General features: G+C 40.5%; 1 protein-coding gene across 1 annotated transcript in view; it reads left to right on the top strand.

Annotated features, from left to right (window-relative positions):
• Positions 1-22,309, top strand: part of IREB2 (iron responsive element binding protein 2) — a 23,379-nt gene extending 1,070 nt beyond the window's left edge. The window contains exons 2-22 of the mRNA XM_071754653.1: positions 389-478; positions 3,629-3,794; positions 5,000-5,137; positions 7,034-7,255; positions 8,844-8,913; positions 10,070-10,253; positions 10,732-10,871; positions 11,662-11,833; positions 13,092-13,192; positions 13,615-13,731; positions 15,112-15,271; positions 16,086-16,221; positions 16,926-17,010; positions 17,621-17,777; positions 18,077-18,201; positions 18,471-18,575; positions 18,831-18,973; positions 20,081-20,228; positions 20,317-20,439; positions 21,089-21,274; positions 21,897-22,309. Of these exons, the coding sequence (XP_071610754.1) occupies positions 389-478; positions 3,629-3,794; positions 5,000-5,137; positions 7,034-7,255; positions 8,844-8,913; positions 10,070-10,253; positions 10,732-10,871; positions 11,662-11,833; positions 13,092-13,192; positions 13,615-13,731; positions 15,112-15,271; positions 16,086-16,221; positions 16,926-17,010; positions 17,621-17,777; positions 18,077-18,201; positions 18,471-18,575; positions 18,831-18,973; positions 20,081-20,228; positions 20,317-20,439; positions 21,089-21,274; positions 21,897-22,007 (2,879 nt within the window). The 3' untranslated portion in view covers positions 22,008-22,309. The remainder of the gene's footprint in view (positions 1-388; positions 479-3,628; positions 3,795-4,999; positions 5,138-7,033; positions 7,256-8,843; positions 8,914-10,069; positions 10,254-10,731; positions 10,872-11,661; positions 11,834-13,091; positions 13,193-13,614; positions 13,732-15,111; positions 15,272-16,085; positions 16,222-16,925; positions 17,011-17,620; positions 17,778-18,076; positions 18,202-18,470; positions 18,576-18,830; positions 18,974-20,080; positions 20,229-20,316; positions 20,440-21,088; positions 21,275-21,896) is intronic.

The following is a 22,309-nucleotide window of genomic DNA, read 5'->3' as shown; positions in this document are numbered from 1 at the left end:
TGTTTCTTGCTTGCTTGTCATTAGCCCAGTACAATGCTTTGTGCTTTCTGCTGTGTGAAAAGGTCTATCTCTCATCTGAGTTGCTGAAGTGCATTTATCCTCTTGTGTAGATGGTAAACTGAGACAATAAAGGTCAAATGTATTCAGGCGTGTGAGTGTGCTGATTACTGGCATGATCTGTATATACTTAGTATTACAGATACTTTTAGGATTCATCTTACTCGTACATCTGCATCATTAGGTGTCCGATTAGAAACCTTTCCTTATTATGATTTATTTACAGTCCTAGGAGAACATTATTTTTTGTAAAATCCATTCTTCAGAGTCATCTGTCAGTGCTCAAACATACCACGCTTTTTTATTTTATTTGTTTTTCTTCCCCCCACAGGAAGCCCTTACCAGCCCGCAATTGAAGCATTAGAAAACTATCCCCAGAAGAAGTTCTACAATGTCTCAAAGCTTGGAGGCGCCAAGTATGGTAATGATACTTTTCAGTTGTTTGTAATTAGGGTGGTGCCATCAGGCACCACTTACTGCTGTAAAATGCTGAGAGAAGCAATCAGGAATGCAGGAATTCTTAATAGATGGATGTGAAAGCTTGTAATTTTCCCATCTCTTATTGCTTTGTGAAGCTGGTAGAGGGTGATATATAAAGGGAAGGTACAGGTGTAGCTGCAGTTTTCATCAAGAATTATTTCTCTTTTGGAAAAAAATGCAGTGAAGGGGAATTCTTGCGTAATACTTGAAAAATATATGTAGTTTTTGCTACTATTTTGTACTGGCTCTTGGTGTTTAGTTTCATCTTGCCAGCAAGAGTGTGTGACTCTTCACTAGAAGGTAGCTTCTACTGCCCTTGCTGCAGAAAGGATTTTTTTGGTGGTGTTCAAACAATTGTGTAATCTTAGTGTATCATTGATATGTAATGTGACACTAAGGGGTATGTGCCTAAGAAACTCGTGTGGCTTCTCTCAAAGGGCCTTTTGAAAAACAAAAAGTATGTGCCTGTGTCACAGGGAGGGCAAGATATGCAGATGGAGCAAGCTATAGATCACTGTCAGCTGGAATAAGCTTTACTTTTGCAGATAATTAATACATACTTAAATTATTCTCTCCATTTGGTTTCATGATAAACTCCTGAAATACTTAGCTGAGGTACATATTTAGGGATTTCTGTTTGATTTTTTCCATTTAGCAGTTTTGTAAGGTCTCATTTACTCCCCTGTAGTCACAGAGCTTGTGATGTGTTTCTGAACTAAAAAAATTACTGGCAGATATTTCACTCCAAATCTGGGTTTGACACAGGTAATTACTGATTACTTCCCTATTGTTTAAGGGAAGAGAGGAGTTAGTGCACAGTGGCTGATGTGACAGCTTTGTGCTCTATCACTCTATCCTTGTAATAATGAAGGAAATTTTTCAGCCAGGCTCATGAGAAGGAGGTGGAAGTGTTCTGTTCATGGCCTTGCCCAGGAAGGAGCAGTTGTGTTGTAGTAACAAAACTGTCACTTCTACAGCAGTTTTGTGAAAAGGCTGGTGACAGGAGTGGGAATATAAACAGAAGATACTACTTTCTGTGAAGATGTGCCATGCAGCTTGGAGCACCAGTGGGTGTTCCTAAAACTATTGGGAGAAGGATTCTAAATAGCCCAGGCTAACAATGTCTTTGTCTTCCAATAGGAAGTTCTGTGCAGGAGATGGAAGCCTCATATTAAGCCTCATATTAACTCCATATTAGCAAGATGCTAGGTAACAGTTTGGCACAGTGTGGTACAGGACTGATAGCAAATCCAGCATCTGGAATTGCTCATTGCATTTGTTGCTAGAAGGTTAATTTGGGGTTTTACTGTCTGCACTCTGCCTTGAGGCTCCTGACTCCAGTATGACAGAGCCTGTTGGAGTTAATCAGTTTGAGGATGTAAATATTAGTTGATTTATTTGCCAATTTGCTAGAGAGAATCGGATTTTCTAGTGTTTTAAATAGTGTTTATTTGTGGTGAAAATGGAGGTGAAGGAGTTCAGGATGATTTAGGGCAAAGGAAGCATCTGGAGATGTAGTCCAGCCTCTCCTGGGACCAAAGCTGACTCGAGCCTTTCTGGACCGAGCCCCTGGGTCTGCAGGGGTGTAGATTCCACCACCTCCCTGATCCTGTCCTTAACCACCTGCTCTGTGAACTTTTTCCCTTGTTTCCAGTCTCATTGTCTCCTCCTGCACCTTGGGACTTTTTTGCTTTGTCCTTTGTGCATTTCTGAGCAGCCAGGCCTTGCCTTCCCTGCAGTTCCCAGGAAGCTGGAGATGACCCCAGTTGGCTTGCTCAGCTTTGCCTGCTCAGGGTGAGAAAACCTGAGTCTGGGGAGCAGCCCCAGACCCAGCTGAGGAAGCTCTTGGCTGAATCCAGTCTTGGTTCTTGAGATCTGTATCCTGAGAAAGATTGGGGATGGGCTTGCAAGTGCCTAGCAGAGAGAAATAGTTGATTTCCCATAACTGATGGCTGCTAAGCAGCCTGTTAGACAATTAGATTTGTCACTGAAAGGATTCACTGCAGAGTCTTTGTAATTCAAGATAAAGTTTTCTTCCCATAACTTCTTAATAAAGTGAGTGGTGACATTACAGCTGATTAAACCCATTTTTGATGGCATTCTTGCATTGTTCAGTGGTTTATCTAATTAGGCATCAGTAGATAATACCTGAGAAAGATGCATGATGAGAACAGAGTCAGTAATTCCTGGTTTAATATGTTGTGGACAAACCTCTGGTTTGTGACCACCATACCTGTTTTTGTTAAAACCTGAACTTAACTGTTTAACCCTCTTCTTCCAATTAAATTTTGTTATGTTTCTCACTTCATAAGGTCACTTGCCTGCTTCAGTAGTGCTGAAAATAGTGGGATTTGGGGAGGAATATGAAATAATATTGACTTTTTGTTTGCAGTGCATAGTGACATCTGCTTCTGTTTTCTCCTCCCACTTTTTTCCTTCTCATTTTCAGTTCCCTAAATTTTCTTGTGCCAGAAACCTGCTTCTAGTCAATATGTTAATTTAGATCAGTAACAAACTAACTAAAGTTGTATTTAGTGAAATGTCACTCTTGGAATGTGTTTCATTTTATGTGTTTCACGCATGTGGCAGAATAGTTTCTGATCTCTCTATCTCAGTTTATTAAAAAAAAGAAAAAAAATATTCTGGGATTGGATGCTCTTGGCTTGAAATCTCGAGTAATGAAATGGAAAAATTTACAGTTTAAAAATTATTTTTGAATATTGTAATTGTTGCTTTTCACCTACTCTGCTTAGTTACTCCAGCTCTGAATTCCCTGCAGCTCCCTCCTGCCAGCACAGATACCTTCTGAAATGTCACTGTCCAGCCATGGTGGGGTAGAGCTGTTGGTATCTTCCTTCCCAACCCCACATGATAATTGACTCATCTTCTGCAGTGCTGCAGCTCACTGTGCCATACCCTGCCATGAGCATCAAACCCAAAGGCAACTGGAAAAGCAGGCACTTGTAACTCTCATCCTTCCAAGCCCTAGCAAAGCAGAATTCTCCAGAGCTGAGAGGTTGTAAGTTTAAAGAAGCTTTGTGAGCTGACACAGTGTTGCACTACTTAAGTCAGTTGCTTTTCTTTGCCGTAGATTCTCTGCCTTACTCCATCCGAGTGTTGTTTGAATCCAGTATCCGTAACTGCGATGGCTTCTTGGTGAAAGAAACAGATGCTATGAACATCTTAGACTGGAAAACAAAACAGAATTATGTTGAAGTGCCCTTCTGTCCTGCCAGAGTTGTTCTTCAAGACTTTACGTAAGTCCCTGTGCACCAAAACCACCCAGGGAATCCCTGAGCTGGATGTGCAGAGTTTTGCCTTGACAGTAAACAGCACCCGGACTTTTGTTACCAAAGTATCTTTGTGTGCTGCTTCTGCAACCCAGTGGATTGCTCAGGATAACTACGTTGTTGTATTAGGGTATCCTGGTTTTAGGGCAGATTTGCAGGTTGTTGGCCTGCAAAGAGCACAACAGGACAAGAGCCAAAACACAAATGGAAGTGGTGACACTTCGGCCGTTGCCAGGTGGCTGATGGTTCATTGAAATATGGAGAATTCTTGCATGAGATAGGAGCAAATACTGCTTACACCACAAGTCTGTGTAATCCAGTTGAATCCATGAATAACACATTTAAAAGAAAGTCTCAGGATATTAACTTTCTTGATTTGAGTATGGCATCCCTGAAAGGGCAGTCCCTCAGCAGTTTGCAAATACTAAATGCAAGCTATTTAGCTGACTCATTAACAACTTTGTTGTTGTTGTTATTATTATTATTACATATATATATTAATTATATATACACATTATATATATGAAATATATATATCAATATTATATTTAGCAACAAGTGAGATAATTGTAAAAAAAGGAATTACACCAATGACAAAAATGAGCTAACTTCGGCTTAGGAAGCCAAGTCGGGAAGGTTTGTATAGTACTCTTATAAACATTCCCTTCAGTTTTGTGCTTCAGGGACACACATGAGCAACAAGAATATTTTTGTAAAATGCTATGAGCTTCAGAAGTGGTTGGCTCTGTGAGAAGAGTAATAATACAACATAAGGTGTTAAAATATATAGCATGAACACTGCTTGCAAAGCAAGGTTCTATCATAAAGGTAATAAGTATCTAAAAATTAGTTTTATAGTAAGAATACCATTAGGCTTCAGAAGCATAGCAAGACAAAACCAAAAGTAATTCTCTTTTTTTATGATGTTCTTTTGTTCTTGTTTGGTATGTTATCTTTAAACCTGCTGTTGCTTGTTGTGGATAAGCACAACTCTTGTCAACTTCTAACAGTGTTTCAAGATCTTCAGAATTTGGAGAGTAGAATAGCAGGGGTTATACAAAACAATACTTGGGTGAATATATACTTAAGTAAAGTTAAACTTAAAAAGAATCTTGTCTATTTCAGTGAGTTAATGTCCCATGTCATTATTCCCTTGTTTCCCTATCTGTTAGTGGAATTCCAGCAATGGTGGATTTTGCTGCCATGAGGGAAGCTGTGAGAAATGCTGGAGGAGATCCTGTGAAAGTCAATCCTGCCTGCCCAACTGATCTCACTGTTGACCATTCTCTGCAGATTGATTTCAGCAAATGGTGATGTATTCTGCCATGATTCATGGTTGTGTCTGCTACTGCACTATGGCAGCACCATGGTGCTGTCCCAGCATATTGTTTGTCAGGTGTGACCTATCTGAAAATAGGCTGGATAAAAATGGATAAAATAACAGTCTTAAAGGAGAGAAAGAGAATGGTTGTGAGGGGTTATGGATGAAGCTGTCTGACAACCCAAAATTCTAGGCAAGAGTCTGCTGAAATAACTGGGTCTGTCATGGTTTCCAGCAAATAGTGTCTTAAAAGAATGAGGCAGAGGGAACTTCTAATTTTGCTTTGTCCTGTTTTTAATATTCATGTTAAACAGAATTTACTTCTAAGTGTGGCTGCCTTGTCACAGCTCCAGAGGAATGCCTTGCAACCCTGCTGGTAATATCAGGAGACTAATTTCAGCCCATAGCCTGTGATTGATTTATTGTTTTTTAATAGGGTTGGATTTTACAACAGATTAAAAAGGCTGCATATATTTGCAGAGAGAGTATTGTTCTTGTATGAGTCTGCAAAAGTATTGGGACTGGAAAACTGACAGCCTGGTTTTCCTTTTCTGACAGGCAGTAATTTGATCAAAGCAGCCTGGGGCTGCTTTTGCTAGAAACATGATACCACAGAAGAGGAAAAACGTGTGTTTTAATCAGTGCTTGCTGAAGTAATCACCAAGCAGTTCATACAACTGCCCCTTCACCTGCTTTTTCCATCATGGAGCCCCTTTCAAACTCATACACCAGTGTGCATATTGCTCAAGCTCTTTGGAAATTTTAGAAGTTCATGGGGCAAAAGCCTGTGGTCACATGGACAAGGATGTACAAGTCATTTTTTGCAAATAGATAAAGGATTTGGGGATGTTAGTGGTGTAAGAGTGAAAAGTAAGAAGCCCCAGATCATTTGTTGTTTTGCATATCCATATTCAGTTCTGTGCTCTGTCCCTTCTGTGTCTGGAGCTGATTTGAATGCAGCCAGGGGAGCCTGAAATTATCAGAAAGAGCAAGTGCTGGCAAGAGGTCTCAGCGTGCTGCTTTGTGATGATAAATCCAGCCTCTGGAGCTTCACGTTTGGGAAGCTTACAGGATCTTGGCAGCTGCTGGTCTGTGATAAGAAACCCTTTTCTGGAACGTGGCTGCTGGTGCTGCTTTCATGCAGCCTCCATCTCCTGCTGATCAGAGGCTCATGGGCTGAGGTACCTGCTGAGGCCATGCAGTATCCTGCAGTTTGAGAACTATAAGTCTCTCTCTGTCTTGCTGAAGCAGAAGAAAGCAGTGGCTTTAATTACAAATCCATTATTTGATAAATAATGTGAAAAATACTTTTTTTCTTCTCAACAAGCTCTCCTTGCTTCCGTGCTAAGACCGAGTATTGTACAATTAGAGGGTAGGGTGCTATATGTTCTTTATTTTCAGAAAAATAACCACTTTTCTGTCTTCTGACTTGAATAGTGTATAAACTTTTTCTGAGCCTTTGAGAATTTGTATAAGAAGCTTAGTGAAATAATAAGGTTAAGTTTCTTTCCTTGAGAAAGCTTTGTCTGTAATTGTCCCTCTGTGGACTTAACAAAACCCTGTACAGTACTGCCTTAAAGAGGGAAACATTCAGCAAGTCCACCACTTTGGATGAGGCTCTGCCTGCACTTTTGAAGTTTAGATGCCTGAGCTGAGCTTTTTCAACATGGCTTATAAAGATTTCTGCTCCGTTGTGAGCAAATTGAAGGAGTTGTTTATCTGATGTTCATCTTGCTGACAATCCAGTTCTGTTCACTTATTGCCACACTGCATTTGTCAACTGAGCTTATCCAGTTCTGTTTACTTGGAACAAACAAACAAACAAAAACAAACAAAAAAAGCAAAATTGCAGATGTTTAATTTGCTTTTCTGTTTAATGCTTCAGTGCAATACAGAATGCTCCGAATCCTGGAGGTGGAGATTCCCAGAAGGTGGTGTCCAAGCTGTCTCCGCTGAGGGCGCAGCCGCGGAAGGTGCCGTGCCGGGGTCAGACGGGCTGCAGGGGGCCCTGCGGTGCCGGGGATGGGAGTCGCAACTCGGGACAGTTTTCCGCGCAGATTGAGAACACACCCATCCTCTGTCCCTTCCATCTGCAGCCAGTGCCTGAGTATGAAAGCTTCTTTTTTCATTATTTACACTTTCCTGCGTTTTGAAGCCCTGCCAGTGACAGTTGATAGAGATGTGGTGTTGTGGTTTTTTTAATTCTAAGCACCCTTCTGTACACATCTTCACGTGTGCCATGGACAGGTCTCACATCTAAAAGGTCTGATATTGCAGATTTGAATTAGTCTACAGTAAATTTGTTTTTACAGGAAGGGCTTTACTAAACACAGTGCAGATGGCCAGCTGTGTGACTCATGGTTCTGATTTTCAAATTGAGTTTTGGGACTTCCCACATTTCTTTACAAGGACAGCAAAGCACAGGAGTAATTCTCTGTTACAAAGTTCACCTCAATGAATAAGTCAGTGAATCATTGATTTATTTCTAAAAATAAATTTTAGTTTTACTGTGAGAACTTTCTAAAAGCCTCTGTTTGTTCAAGAACTAAGAGCTAGCCAGAATTCCAGAGCTTCCAGCTTCTATGGACTCTGGCAGACTCTCTGTAATTCCATTAGTATCCCACCTCTATGCAGCGACGCAGGGGAACCTTCTCTCTCTGTCTTTTCCAGGTTTTCCAGTGTTATTAACTGATCACCATGCACCATTCCATCTATGACAATTGCATGGCATCCTCCTCCTCTTTCAGTTGCCACCTCTGTTCTCAGAGGGACTGATTGGATCCACATCTTCCTCTGCCTGGCAGGTGTAGAATTTACAACCTGACCAGAGCTGTATTGCACCACGATACAATGGTGGTTGTCCTGGTGATACTATAGATGTGCAAATATTCCTGCTCATTGCAGGGGTGGGAATGCAGAACTAGTGATGTTTTCAGCAATATTGATGTGTGTGGCAGCAGATCACAGTGGTGTCAGGGTGGCCACTCACCTCCTGATACTGCAGAGAAGGGGAGGGAGGGGTCATGATGTAAAATACACCAAGGACTTGACTATTCTTTCATGGTGCAAAGCAGGTGTGGTCCTTGTCCTTCCTTCCTAAGCAGAGGTTATTTCTCTTAAATTGTGGCTTACTCCTTTATAATGAGTATCAATGTCTTAATATCTCTTAAGAAAAGATGACTCAATTTATGAGACTGGTCTGGTGAGTACTTGTGAAGAAAAAGTTGTGGCTTGGTGGCAGAAGGTACGGAAATGGAGGGGAGGTACAATGGGCATGGTCTGCTCTGGTGCTGAAGGGTTAGGATTGAAGGATGAGAGTGTGGTGAACATCTTGGTTCTTTGCTGTAATTGAATTCTGAGGCATGCAGCCTGTAGGACTGCTGCTAGGGCAAAAAAAGCATGTTTGTTTTGTAGTATATTCTAGGAAAAGATATCTTGAAGTTGCTAATTTTGAGATCAAAGGCTTTGGGCAAACTATACATAGAATAAACATTTTCAAACACAGCACAGATGAAATCAGTTACTTTTCACTGTTTACAGAAAGCTTGCTGCAAGGAAGGAATTATCTTTGTTCAAGCAAACCACTTCTTATTTTGCCACAGGGTTAAATGAGTCTTTCATCAAACAAAACCAACTTTGTCCTCTGTAATTTCAAATGAATTATGACAGTGCTTGTAAACATGTTATCTTCCTAGGCCTGAGACAGTATTGAAAAATCAGGAGATGGAATTTGGCAGAAACAGAGAACGGCTTCAGTTTTTTAAGGTATGTCTGTGTGCCTGTGGACTTGGGGTTTTGGTTGTTTTAAGAGCTTGCTCCATTTGTCTACCTGTGGTCAGGTTTAGATAAATGAAATGTAATCATTTTGAAACATCAGGCTCCCAAACCTGAATCTAATAGGAGAACAGAAAATTGGCTGAGAACAAGGCTTATGGTTTTAAACCTCAATTATTAGGCAGCATATGGTCTAAATCTAGGGGTTGCTTGAAGGGGGAGAATTTTTTGTAATTCCAATTGGAAAAAGATTAGACTGTGATTTGGTTCCTGTCAGTGTGAAGGCAGTGGACAAAGTAGATATTTATGAAGCATTCATCTTTTTAATGCTTCTTAATGACCTCAGTGCCTTAGGTCATAATGGGTTTCTTGATCAAAGGTACATTTATCTTAGTGAAGCTGGAGTGTTAAGCAGAGGCTGGTGTTGAGACGTGGCTGCTCTCAGAACTGGGAGCAGTGCTGGCAGACTGGTTTGTAGGGCACTGGTTTGCACAGTGAACATGGGCTGCGTTGGTGCCAGCCAGGGATCTGTAACACTGGTGTTGGATCCTCATCCACTGACCTAATGTGGCTTGGGAATCCCATGCAATCATCTAAAAATCTTTTCATATAGGCAGACCAGGCAGTTTCTTTCAGAAAGCTGCAGATGGCTTTTACATCATTAAAGAGGGAGGTGGCCAGCCTGTATCTTGTTACAAGCTTCTCTCTCAGCTCTTTAAAATCAAGCATCCTGAATTTGTGTGTAGCAAGACACTCTGGATTGCATCTTCAGGCTCATTCAGGCTAAATTAAATCCTGCTGTAAATCAAGTGCTTGAGGTCAGTTGTCTAAATCCCAGCCTTAGCTGTCCTTGACATCAGTTGTAGTGAACCTGAAGGCAGGAGATTTATGCAGCCCTGCTTTTGAAAGATGGGTATGAATTATTGATTCAGCCTTGAGCAGGAACTGAATGAAGGGGTTGGATGAGCTTTAAGAGCTGTTTAGAATCCAAGGGCATCGTGCAGCTCTGACAAATGAGCAAAAGCCACTCCCAGGAGTACCAAGTACTGTTTGATTGTCTGTTAGTTTTACCCTTTTAGTTACATTCTAGGAATTGAATGCACCCTATAAAAAAATTTTTTTTTTTCTCATTTTGGAAAAATTACAGTGGAGCTCAAAGGTTTTCAAGAATGTTTCCATAATTCCACCTGAGACTGGAATGGCACACCAAGTTAACTTGGAATATTTGTCAAGAGTTGTTTTTGAAGTTAAAGATCTTCTGTACCCAGATAGTGTGGTTGGCACAGATTCACACACGACCATGGTGAATGGCTTGGGTATCTTGGGCTGGGGTAAGTATGCCACAAAAAATGTGGTACTGCTTTGAAGGGCTCACTAAGACATTACTGAGAGACTTTATTCCCACTGGATATTTCTGTCTCCAGCATAATAAACCCTCTCTAGAATTATTCTTCAGAATGCTTTTTGTCCCAAAGAAATCTCCACTAACATTTCTTTCCCTTGAGAAATGGAAATGTCATGTAAAGTGAAAATAGCCAGAACCCAATTAGTGTTCAAACAAGTGCTGTTTGTACATGGTGCATGAAATTCCCTCTTTCCTCTTGGAAAGTTAATTTGGAGAAAAAATAATTTACGGTTGAGTGTGAAGTCAAACTTCAACAGTTTTGATTTTATTTTTCACGTACAGATGTTGAGAAGAACTCGTGCACTTCTTGCTGTAGCTTTATGCTTAAGATGAAGAGTTTTATTAATTCTGAGGACCTCAAAGTATTTAACGTGTGTTAAAGCAACCTAAAACTCTGCTTCCAGGCGTTGGGGGGATCGAAACGGAGGCGGTGATGCTGGGGATGCCGGTGACCCTGACGCTGCCGGAGGTGGTTGGGTGTGAGCTGACAGGCACAGCCAGCCCACTTGCTACATCCATAGACATTGTTCTGGGCATCACAAAGGTAAGAGCTCAGTGCCTTGTGGAACAAAGCAGAGTTGGTTGCAAATTCTGCCAGTGCTGTTTGAGAACTGAATTGAATGCTGAGAGTAATCTTAAAATACCTTGAATTGTGGTAGTGCGCAAAGATACAGATAATCTGGTTTTATTTTATAGTCCTCCAAAGTAGTGGGCTTTTTTCTGTTTCCTCTGTTGTGGTTTATTTACAGGCCCCCTATCACTGAAGAATAATTACATAAAAACCCCAGAAAATGTATGTGTGCAGGGTTGAGGGCAGACACCTCTTTTTCCATTATTCTCTGGCTGGCAGTGTGTAGGGTTCTTCAGGTCAAACTTTTTCTGGGTACCCTTTTTGTTCTAAAATCCCTGCAAGACACAAGGCCTGGCTGTGGTTGTCAGCTGCCTTAGTTCAAGGATATATTTTCTGAAGACAAGGTTTTGCCAGGGTGGCACACAAACTGTCTCTTCTTTAGTAGGTGAAGAGCTGTGATTTTCTTGGAAATCCCTTCCTCTTGCTGGCATGAAGCTTTAAGAAGCATGAATGTGTTCTTGACGAGAGATGTGAAGGGCTCAGTTGCAGGTGGAGATGTGTTTATTATGTCAATTTCCAGTGCAGACTGGCAGAACCTAGTGTGTTAGGTTTTTTGGGTTTTTTTTTTTGGCTTTTTCCTTCAAGTTTCAGCTTTTGATTTTAGATGTTTATGACTTGGTAGTTGTGAATTTTTGCAACAAACATGGCTTGCATTTTAAGTCTTCACATAACAGATTGTTTTTGTATGTTTTTTCTTAAACAGCATCTTAGACAAACTGATGTTGCTGGAAAATTTGTTGAGTTTTTTGGGAGTGGAGTTTCCCAGCTGTCTGTAGCAGACCGAACCACAATAGCAAACATGTGTCCTGAATACGGTGCTATCCTGAGCTTTTTCCCTGTTGATAATGTGACACTGAAGCACTTAAAGTATACAGGTAAACATCAAAAACAAATAGTGATTCACTGTAATAATTGTCTTAGGTATGTGGCAATGTGTGTTTTGCTTAAAACTCCATATTGTTAAACTGATTTTCTGCAGTGTTCTGTCGTGGAGTTAATGTCTAAAATTCCCCTGCACAGTAAGAGGCTGGGATATTTGTCAAGGGATACTCTTGGCTACAGGTTTTTTCCTGTACAGTCTCATGCCTCTGGGTAATACCTACAACAGAACTCGTGCCAGGCCTGGTGACTGTTGGCCAGAGTTGTTGGGTGTTGGTATGTGGCATTTGGGTCTGAGTTACTTACCTGCTGTGTTGGTACAGATGTTTATTTGTGGCCTGTTTGTCTCCCTGTACCCCATACAGTGAGGCAGCAGTTTGTGTGCACAACACTGGCATGTGGATGCTGACTTGCCCTTGAGGTTTCAGCATCCAGAGACCCTGGGTTTAAAAACATAGGTAAAATTTTAAAGTATTCAGGAAATTCCCACGTTTTGAAAAGTGTGTGAAGTAGAAGTTGTCTTCATATGAAATAAACCCCTTAACCACCTGTGGATTCCCTACAAAATTAGAATCTAAAATTATTACTAAAAAAGTGAAACTGTAAAACAGATCACAACATGATCACAACATCACAACATTGTTTTGGGTTTTTTTCACACTTATTTTCTCCTGTTGAAGAGTGTAATTCCACAGACTTTTCCAGCTAAGATGGAAGGATCTTCATTCCTTACCAAGCTATTACAAATGGAGAAAAGCCCCAGGGTAACTGATAGCAAAAAAAGTTGCATTCACCTTAATAAGCCTTTCTGGTACCATAATCCCTCACTTTAAAAAACAAATTAAACATTTTTAATTTAATAACAAATATGTTTTGTCTGGTTAGTGCTGAGCAAATGAAACAGTTTCTATCAACTAAGCAGACGACCTGTATCAAACAAGTAAATCTTAATGTAGAATACCTGTATGAACTCAAGGGACAAATCTGTAAATTTAATCTGTTACTGCTGCTGGAGTTGGAACAGTTTATTTTGTTCCTTGATATAAGAAACAAAGTTAAACTAATTAAAAATTTAACTAACTAAATAAGTATTTTAGTTCATATATTGTTCTGGAATAGCTCCTGGCAGTCAGGGAAGAGGTGTGCCTTGAAACAAAGTATCTGACAGGCTTGTGTGAGTTTTAATTTCTGGGACTTGTGTTTTACTTTGTTCCCTAATGTGAATTTTCTCATGTCTGCAATAACCTTCCTAAGGTTTTGACAAGGCCAAGCTTGAGGTCATGGAAGCTTATCTTAAAGCTGTGAAGTTATTTAGAAATGGTGAGAGTTCTTCCAGAGAACCTGAGTATTCCCAGGTATGCTTGAAATTCCTTGTTTCTGGATGTGTGATGTGCAAGTAAATAACTACTGCTGAATTAACAGCCTTGTCTCCTGCTATAATTTTCATTGCTTTAATAGAAGTTGAATTTGTTAGCTCATAATTTTGAGAAGCAGAGTTGGGGGGGAAAGAAGGGCAGTACAGTAATGTTCAAGTCAGCTAACAGATACTGAGTTCCTGTTACTCCCAAGTGACCAGGTAAGTCTTATGGGTGGTAGTAAAGTCAGGGATAGTGTAAAAACACTTTGAATAAGATGAACAGCCTTTTGCAGTCTGGAAAAAATAAACCCAGAGCTTTGTCTCAGAAGATCCAAACTAAGTGAGAGATGCCCTGGATGTCTCAAGGATATTCACTGGTATGTTGGGCTGGCATTGGTATATTTTGTTTCTGTTTTTCAGGTGGTGCAAATTAATCTAAGTTCTATAATTCCATATGTCAGTGGCCCCAAGAGGTCCCAAGATAGAGTGGCTGTAAATAACATGAAAAGTGACTTCCAAGCCTGCTTAAATGAAAAGGTTTGTAACCCTGAAGATAGTACTTGATAAATTAGATGTTTGTCAGAAATTTTTTTCTGGGAGGAAAAAATTTAATTTAGTAATAAGTAGCATAAACTTGGGAAACGTTTTTTGCCTTTTCAGAGTTGAATTTTCAACAGTTGTCTTTTACTTAATGCCCAAAACCTGATTACCATAAGAAAGAAGAAAACAAACTTATCTTACAAGATGCAGAATGTGTAGCTAATTAGTGTCCTGGGCTCTTACCTTAGCAAGCTTAATGTGACTTCACAGAGGACATGTTTTTCCTCTGAAGGTGATATTGTTGGGTAGGAATATGCATGGGAATCTAAGAATGCAGCTGATATGCAAATGCATCTTATATTTGCGCTAAGTCTGTAAAAATTCTTTCTTTTGGTTTTGGCATTTCTGGGTTGTAATGAGGTATCTAATCCAGCCTGGGTTGTGCTGGAGCAAAAAATGATAACTGACCATGGGTCACAGAGTGGCTGAGGCTGAAAGAGACCTCTGGAGGGTGGCTTGAGCTGAGAATATGAAATGTTAATTGACTTAGTCTGTTTCCAGTGACAACTCTTCCAATCTTGGGTATGCTTCCAATCCAGAAGCAAGTATTGTATAGAAGTAGAGCTCTACTGGCATGGGATTCTTCTTTCATGCATAGCAGGGGATCTACCACACTTTGACTGGCATTTGTTCATGGTTGTTGCAAGCTTGAAGCAATTATGAAAAAAGAAGGATGTAGATGTGGTACACAGGATTTCAGCAGGTGATTTCACACAAGATGTGTTTCTTGGGCTATTGCTTCTCTCTTAGGTTTAATCTGCCTCATCTGAGCCTGCTGTTGGGGAGCCATTAAAGTCAGTTACCCAGAACGCAGTTTTGCACTGAGAAATTGTTAGATTATAAGCAGATGAACATCTAATAATTCTGGATATGACATCTTGGACTCTTAAAACCTTGTCCTGAAGGGGTTCCATTCTGTTCAAAGTAGTTTTAAGACTGGGGGTCTCTAAGAACAGTTATTCACTGCACTACATAATATGCAAATAGTTTGTTTGCTGCCAGGTTCCCTAGCTCTGAATACTAAAGCTGTGTTTACATGTTTGTAAGTCTGTCTTTTTAGGTGTTGAATTTTATTTCAACAGACAGTATTAAGTTTTACGTCTCCTTTGTTATGTTAAAACCTGTCTCCATTTTTCTAGCTGATCAGTAAGAATTGTAGCTATGGAGAGGGGCATGAGCTGAGGGCTTTTCAGCTCTGCTGAAGGGTTCCTAATGGCACAACTGAGTCTCTTAAAACAAGAGTTCAGTTGCTCTTGCTGTAGAGCAGTGCTTTCTGGACTGTAATAAATGCCAACATGTGGTTTTTTTGTCATCCAGTCTGGTGTTAAGGGGTTCCAGGTTGCAGCTGAGAAGCAGGATGAGATGGTGCCTGTGCAGTATGAAGGGAATGAGTACACACTGTCTCACGGCTGCGTCGTCATCGCCGCCGTCATCAGCTGCACCAACAACTGCAATCCCTCTGTCATGCTTGCTGCAGGTAGGTTGTGACTGGTGACAGCAGCCTTGGCCTTAGTGCTGTTCCCATGTTTGTACAGTCTTTGCCTCCTATTCTGTAGGTTCTCTGTAATGATTTGACTTAAAAGTTTGAGACTCTAAACTTTGAGCCTTACATTTGTATGCTCTGGAGCTCATATAATGAAAATAACTTCTCGATACCATGTTAGAGTTTTTGTCAGAAAGCAGTATCAGTGATGGTAATTACAAAACACATTTGGTAGTATTTCAACAGGTAAGTGGTTTTAGGGCACTTTTCAGATGGTTTCACATATTGGCACATCTGGTACAGGAGGTGGGCTTTAGCTTTGACTCCACTGGATGGTGGTAGCTTGAACTAGTGAGCTGCAAAGGCTGGAACTAAAATCTGAATTGCATAACAACTGTTCTGTGGTTTAGCCACGTGCTCTGTGCTGCACCTTGCCAGGCAGTGTGCAGGTTTCCTACAACAGTTAATCCTTACACAGACCTGGCTGCTGCTTTTGAGGTCCTCTGTGGCCAAGTCAGGCTTCCCTTTGAGGCTCTGTATCAGAAGAACAAATAAGAGTTGCACTCTCAGCACTGGAGGAGGAGCTGCTTCTTACCAAGGGTTTTTCTTACACAAAAGGGCACCTGCATGATAGGAAAGGGAGCAAAACCTGAATGGCAGTGCTATGAATTGTGTTATTCAGGCAAGGAGTTGGGTCAATAATTTAGTAAACTGCAGGTCTAGTCACTTTTTTAATGGATAGTTTAACTAATAGATGTTCTTTTAAGGGATAGACAAAACATAAGCTGTCTCTTTTTTTTCTGGGTAGGACTCCTGGCCAAAAAAGCCGTGGAAGCTGGGCTGGGGGTTAAGCCCTACATAAGAACAAGTTTATCACCAGGCAGTGGAATGGTCACACATTACCTCAGTTCCAGTGGAGTATTACCATACCTCAGTAAGCTTGGGTAAGCTGTGACTCCTGCCTCATTTGTCACTGGAGGAAAATGGGGGGTTTATATAGGCTGAGCAGTGTGGTTGCTGTTCCTTTTGGGTTGGCTGGTTCTTAATTTACTAGATTGTTATTTTAACTACTTACTGACTTCAAGTTGTGGTTTACCCCACTTTATTTCCACCTTAAAATTTTCAACTTGTTGATCTCTGCCTCATCCGAGCTCTGTTTATCAGTGATGATCTATTTAATTGTGACTTACAAGACAGAATGCACTTGTTTACATACTTAAAGTGGAAGCTGCCTGTAAATTTGTCAGGACAGTCTGCATTAGTCTTTCAAGGTTGATGCATTTGTGGGTTGTTTTAGCATGTTTTTGTTTGCTCTGCAGCAACAAGAGTTAGATTATGTTCACAATTCTGCAGCAGTACTCAGCTGTGCTCTGTGAGGAACGTTTTTGTCTTCTCTTTGCCATTACTAAAGGCACTAAGAACATTCTGAGGTGTTTTATTTGGCTTATCTTGAGTGATTATGACTGTTAACCTCATGTTTTACTGCCTGCACCAGTGAGATGTAGTGTCTGTGGTTTGCTTCCAAAGAAGTCTTAATTGTTAAAGGAAAACAAAAATCTTCTCTGTGATTGTTAATAAAAGAGCTGTTTTGTTAACAAATTGCTTGTGATCATTTATCTTGTGACTGATTAGTTTTTTTCCACTGTAGGTTTGAAGTTGTTGGTTATGGGTGTTCAACCTGTGTTGGAAACACAGCCCCCTTGCCAGAAGCCATCAGGAATGCAATAAAGCAGGTAAAGCTCTAAGGCTTGTTGAATATAGCAGTGCAGCTCTCACCCAGTTAAGTGATCAAGAAATGGAGTAATCTGTGCAAAATCCACTTTGTTGGTTTGGCCTTTGCATGATGTTTTTGCACATTTGCATGTCAGAGGGAGACCATAGTAATTCATCAGTATGTAAAATAAAGATAATCAGTAGTATTTATAGCATACAGGTACATAAATTACAAGATGGATACATAGGTTCTAATATTATGGAGGGTGCAATCTGTGGATTTGGTGTCATAAGTGAGGAGGAGGGTTTAAAAGAGCTATGTGCTTGAGTGATTTTTAACTAGCAGGGTCTAAACAGCTGCAGCATTTTTCTCCTGTGAAGCAGAATCAAAATAAAGAATTAAAAGGCAGGAGAGGAGTTCCCTGCAGTGACTGGAGAACAGAGCAGAAGTCAAGAGCGAAAAGGAGGAAGAGTAGAGGGAGAGAACAAAATGTCTTTTAAGTTGAAGTGTTAGACTAAATATTTGAAGTGCAATGCTAAAAGCACATCTGACTTAGTCAACAAAAAATGGCACAAGCTGTTGAAGTATCACAAAGTCATAAAGGGAATGTCTGTGGATTTGCCTTTCAGGGTGATATCATAGCCTGTGGAGTATTGTCTGGAACAAAGAACTTTGAAGGACGACTCTGTGACTGTGTCCGTGCCAACTACCTTGCTTCCCCACCACTAGTAGTTGCTTATGCTATTGCAGGCACAGTTAGAATAGACTTTGAAACTGAGCCTTTGGGTAAGTATTTCCTTACATCTTGCACTTCTGCATCTAGTGCATGGGTAGGAAAGATTTCTTCAGGTGCATTTCAGTGTACAAATGCAGTATGTGTAGAAAGCACAGTCAGTTATTTGGTGTTGCTTGTAGCTAAACACCATAACTTGTTGCTTGTTGCATGCCCATAACTGATGAAATATTTTGCAGATCTGCTACCATCTCTGAAGACCTTAAAATAATACATACTTATATTCTAATGTAAAGATGAAGTCAGATAATTTATTGTTCAAAAACACTGTTCTGTTTCAACTCTTACTCAGGCACTGGCTTTAATGGCAAAAGTATTTACTTACGAGATATTTGGCCCACCCGAAGAGAACTCCACACAGTGGAGGAAGAGTGTGTGATATCATCCATGTTTAAGGAACTGAAAGAAAAAATGGAGGTAAGAATTATCCTTTGTTCTGCATTGCTTCAAGATGGCACTTCATTCCAGTTAAAATGTGATTGGATTGTCAGTTCCATTACTGTAAAGGAGGACTTCACTGAGATGGATACTGGTATATGATAGGGATTCTTAGGTAATATCCCCAAAGGGAACCTGTTGTGTGTTGTAGGAATTAGAAAGAAAATCACCAGTAAGTCTTTGGTTATAGAATGTAAACAGATAGTAAAGTAATCTCTGTTCTTTTTGGCTACTTTTCTGTTTCGCAGAAAGGAAACAAACGATGGAATTTACTGGAAGCACCTGAATCAACTTTATTTCCCTGGGATTTAAAATCTACTTATATCCGATGTCCTTCCTTTTTTGATAAACTTGTGAGTACACTGGATCTGTCCAGCCAATTATATCTATTTCATTTAATTAAAGGAGTAGCTATTCCAGAAGAGATTTGATGTTGAAGTAACAAATTTGATAATCACTCATACTCCTCCTCTTAAATATTACTTGAATCTCTGGCACGAGCGGAGCCTGTACATGCATGTACCTTTATACAGAGGTGTTTTATGTCTAGAAGGTTCTTGAAAAAAAAGGTTTCTCTTTTTGTTGTCATTTTCCTCCTCTCCCTTTAGGCCAAAGAACCAGTTTCACCACAACCGATTGAGAACGCCCATGTCTTGCTCTTCCTGGGAGATTCTGTAACTACAGATCACATCTCTCCTGCTGGAAGCATTGCACGGAGCAGTGCTGCTGCTAAGTACCTGACCAACAAAGGGTAAGGACTCTTCATACTGAGCAGCTCCAGCTCTCAGAGGGCTGTTTGAAATGCCAAGACACTGCTCAGCACTGGTGCTTGCCTTTGGAAGCCTGGTGCAGGCCTTTGGAAGTGCCTGGCTGCATAAAGTGGAGATGATGAACAGATAAGTAGAATAGTAACTATTGCTGATGTTTAAGTAATCACCTGTCTTGTAATCCCAGCAATCACCTTTCTTGCAGTCTCTGTCTAAGGTTGCAACAAACAGCTGATACATACTCTTAAAGAACTTGTCCTTCACTGTGACTGCAGTAATGTCTGCTGCCAGACACCTGCCTAAGCAAAAATAATGCAGTAGTTTACAAAGCAGGTGACTGATCCTGTGTAAATGTGAGAGTAGTCACTGTTAACTGTTGTCCTCAGGAACGGTTTAGATGGAAAGAACAAACCACAAGCTCTAGAAACAGAGTTTAAAAAAAAAAAAGCCCAATTTTATAAATGAATGAAGCTCTAACTTGGCTCTGCATTGGTGAGCATCCTGCAGCAGCAGTGGGTGCCTTTCACCTTCCCTGGCAAAGGCACAGAACACAAAGTGGTGCTGAGCTGTTGGGTGTCACACCTCTGCTGAGTATTTTTGTGTTTCAGTGCAAAGGTGCTTTGTTACTACAGAGCCACCACAAAACAGCCTGTAGTCTGCTAACTGCTGCATTCAGTCTGAATGAGCATTAATGAGCCTTTATTCTCAGAATTCTTTTTTGATTTATGAATAAAGCTCTCATTTTGGTACAATGCTCGTATATAAAGAGGATGGTGGAGGTAAGAGTAAACAGGGATGTTTCCTATAATGGTCTCCACATAATTTTTCTCCAAGTACCATACTGCACATAGCACTTTATAATGAAGTCACAAGAAACTGCTTTAAAATTGCAGCTTTCCTCATGAATCATCTAGCAATGATTTGCACACTTGCTCATGATTTCTAGTGATCACATTTGTTCAGTGGTAGTTCTTCGTATCTTGCACTAAAAACACAGAGATGCTGCCATAACTATTAAAACCCTAATACTGTTTTTAGCCAGGTGCTCTTTGAAATAACTGAAACCCTTTTGAATATTCTTCTTACCCTAGACTCACACCTCGTGAATTCAACTCTTACGGAGCTCGCAGAGGGAATGATTCTGTGATGACAAGAGGCACCTTTGCAAATATCAAGCTTCTGAATAAGTTCATAGGAAAACCAGCTCCTAGAACAATTCACTTCCCATCAGGACAAACGGTAAGAGGGCTTTTGTTTGTGGAGCTGCTCTGAAACTGTGATGCAGATTTAGGACTTGCTCAAACTGTTCCACTTTGTTACTCCACAGCTAGATGTGTTTGAAGCAGCAGAGTTGTACCAGAAGGAAGGCATCCCTGTGATTATTCTAGCAGGAAAGAAGTATGGCCTGGGTAGCTCGAGAGACTGGGCTGCAAAAGGACCTTTTTTGCTGGTACTGCTGGTTTGCTTGGTTTTGGGGTGTGGTTTTGTGGCTTCTGGAAATACCTAAACCCATATTTAGTTTTGGGCAGGAGTATGTTTAGAAACTGTCCTCAGTCTTGAACATAATAACCACATTTTTATTTAAATACTTGTGAATAATTTCTTTGCTAGAGTCTTCATAGAAGGGAGTCACTGGTCAGGATCAATCTGAATTTCCTAACTTTAGCATCCCAGACTCCAGACTTCAAGATAAATTAGGCATTTATCTAATGCTGACCTGTTTGGTCTCTAGGGGCTGTTCAGCATCTAGCTACTGGAGTCTCATTTCCACTCATAGACTGAACATATTCTGAGCCAGCCACTTGCTCACCTGTAATAATGGAAGCAACTGACTTTGGTCTGGGATTGTCTTCCTGCCAACTACAGCATGAGCACTGCCTGTTGTAAAACCCCATTTCATGCTGTCTGGGCCTGTTCTGGCTGACCTGCTTTCATCTAGCTGTAAAGCTAAGAGATTCCCCCCTTACTGGACTCACACAAAGCACTCTCTGTACTCCTGCTCAAACTGCAGAATGTTGGACATAATATGTATTAGAAGCTTGTTCTGCATTTCATTCTGAGTACCATGCTCTAACACAAAATCACTTGTATTTCTGCAGGGTGTCAAAGCTGTTCTAGCTGAAAGCTATGAGAAGGTTCATAAAAGTCAGTTGATTGGAATTGGCATAGCTCCACTTCAGTTTCTTCCTGGGGAAAATCCAAGCACTTTGGGTCTTACTGGCAGAGAACAATTTTCTATATTGTTCCCTCCAGAGCTGTCACCTGGAATGACTTTGGATATTAAGGTATCTTTGCAATTTTTTTTTCTTTAATTTCTCTGAATGTACTGACAGTTGAGAGCACAGAAAGAAAAGTTAATCCTCATGACTGAAAGCAGGAAAAACCAAAACTTAATTCTCTTTGGAAGTAAGCCTGTAGTCTTGCCTGCAGTTTATTGTGGCTATTGCATTTTCCCAAAGCACACATCATGCTTGTTGGTTCTACATGGTTTTTTTTGCAACCAGAAATTCTTGATTGTTCTTTTGTGCATTGTCCCCCACCCTGTATTTGGGGGTATAAATGGAGTCTTGTCTCTCATTCAGGCACTCTAAGAGACAAAGGTGCCAACTATTAGGGGGAGATTTCATCTTTCTATGCTGTGTAAAGGAGCTGGGTGCCTGTAATAACAGACTTTGCAATCTTAATGAAGTGGCTTTTTCTTTATTGTCAGTAGGTACATCATCTGCTCCCAGATGGAGCAAAACTGCAGTGAGCTTCATTCTGTCAGCAGGCTCTGGGGTCTGCAGTGGCAAATCAGTACCTTGAATTTGCTCCTGTTCAACAAAGCTGGGGGCTAGAACATTAGGAATAATGATTTGGAATCAGAGTTCTTATGTTGTCTCTTCTTTTCTTGCTTTTGTTTTGAAGACAAGCACTGGAAAAGTCTTCAGTGTGATTGCCTTGTTTGACAACGATGTGGAGGTAACATTGTACAGATCTGGTGGAAATCTGAACTTTGTGGCCCGAAGATTCTTATAGTGGCTACTGACTCTGGGTACCTTGCATAACTGGTAATTCTGCAAATGCCTTGTGTGAACCCAGGAATCTGTACTGTGGAACTGCAAACAGTCCTAGTGTGCTCCAAGTTACTTCGTCCATGGATGTAAAAGATTGTGAATCATTGTAACTGCAACGAGATCCTTCCTGATTTTAAATAATATTCTAATGGTGCTATTAAACATTGCTAAAAAAATCAACATGTGTATTGTGGCAGAGAGCTGTAAGTATGGAGGGGATGTTTTATCAGACCATTTTGTAAATAAACTATGCGAAATCTGAAA

The sequence above is a fragment of the Heliangelus exortis genome, chromosome 11, assembly GCF_036169615.1.
Source record: "Heliangelus exortis chromosome 11, bHelExo1.hap1, whole genome shotgun sequence".
In the NCBI taxonomy this organism is placed as follows: Eukaryota; Metazoa; Chordata; class Aves; order Apodiformes; family Trochilidae; genus Heliangelus; species Heliangelus exortis.
This window is presented reverse-complemented; position numbering and strand designations above follow the sequence as displayed.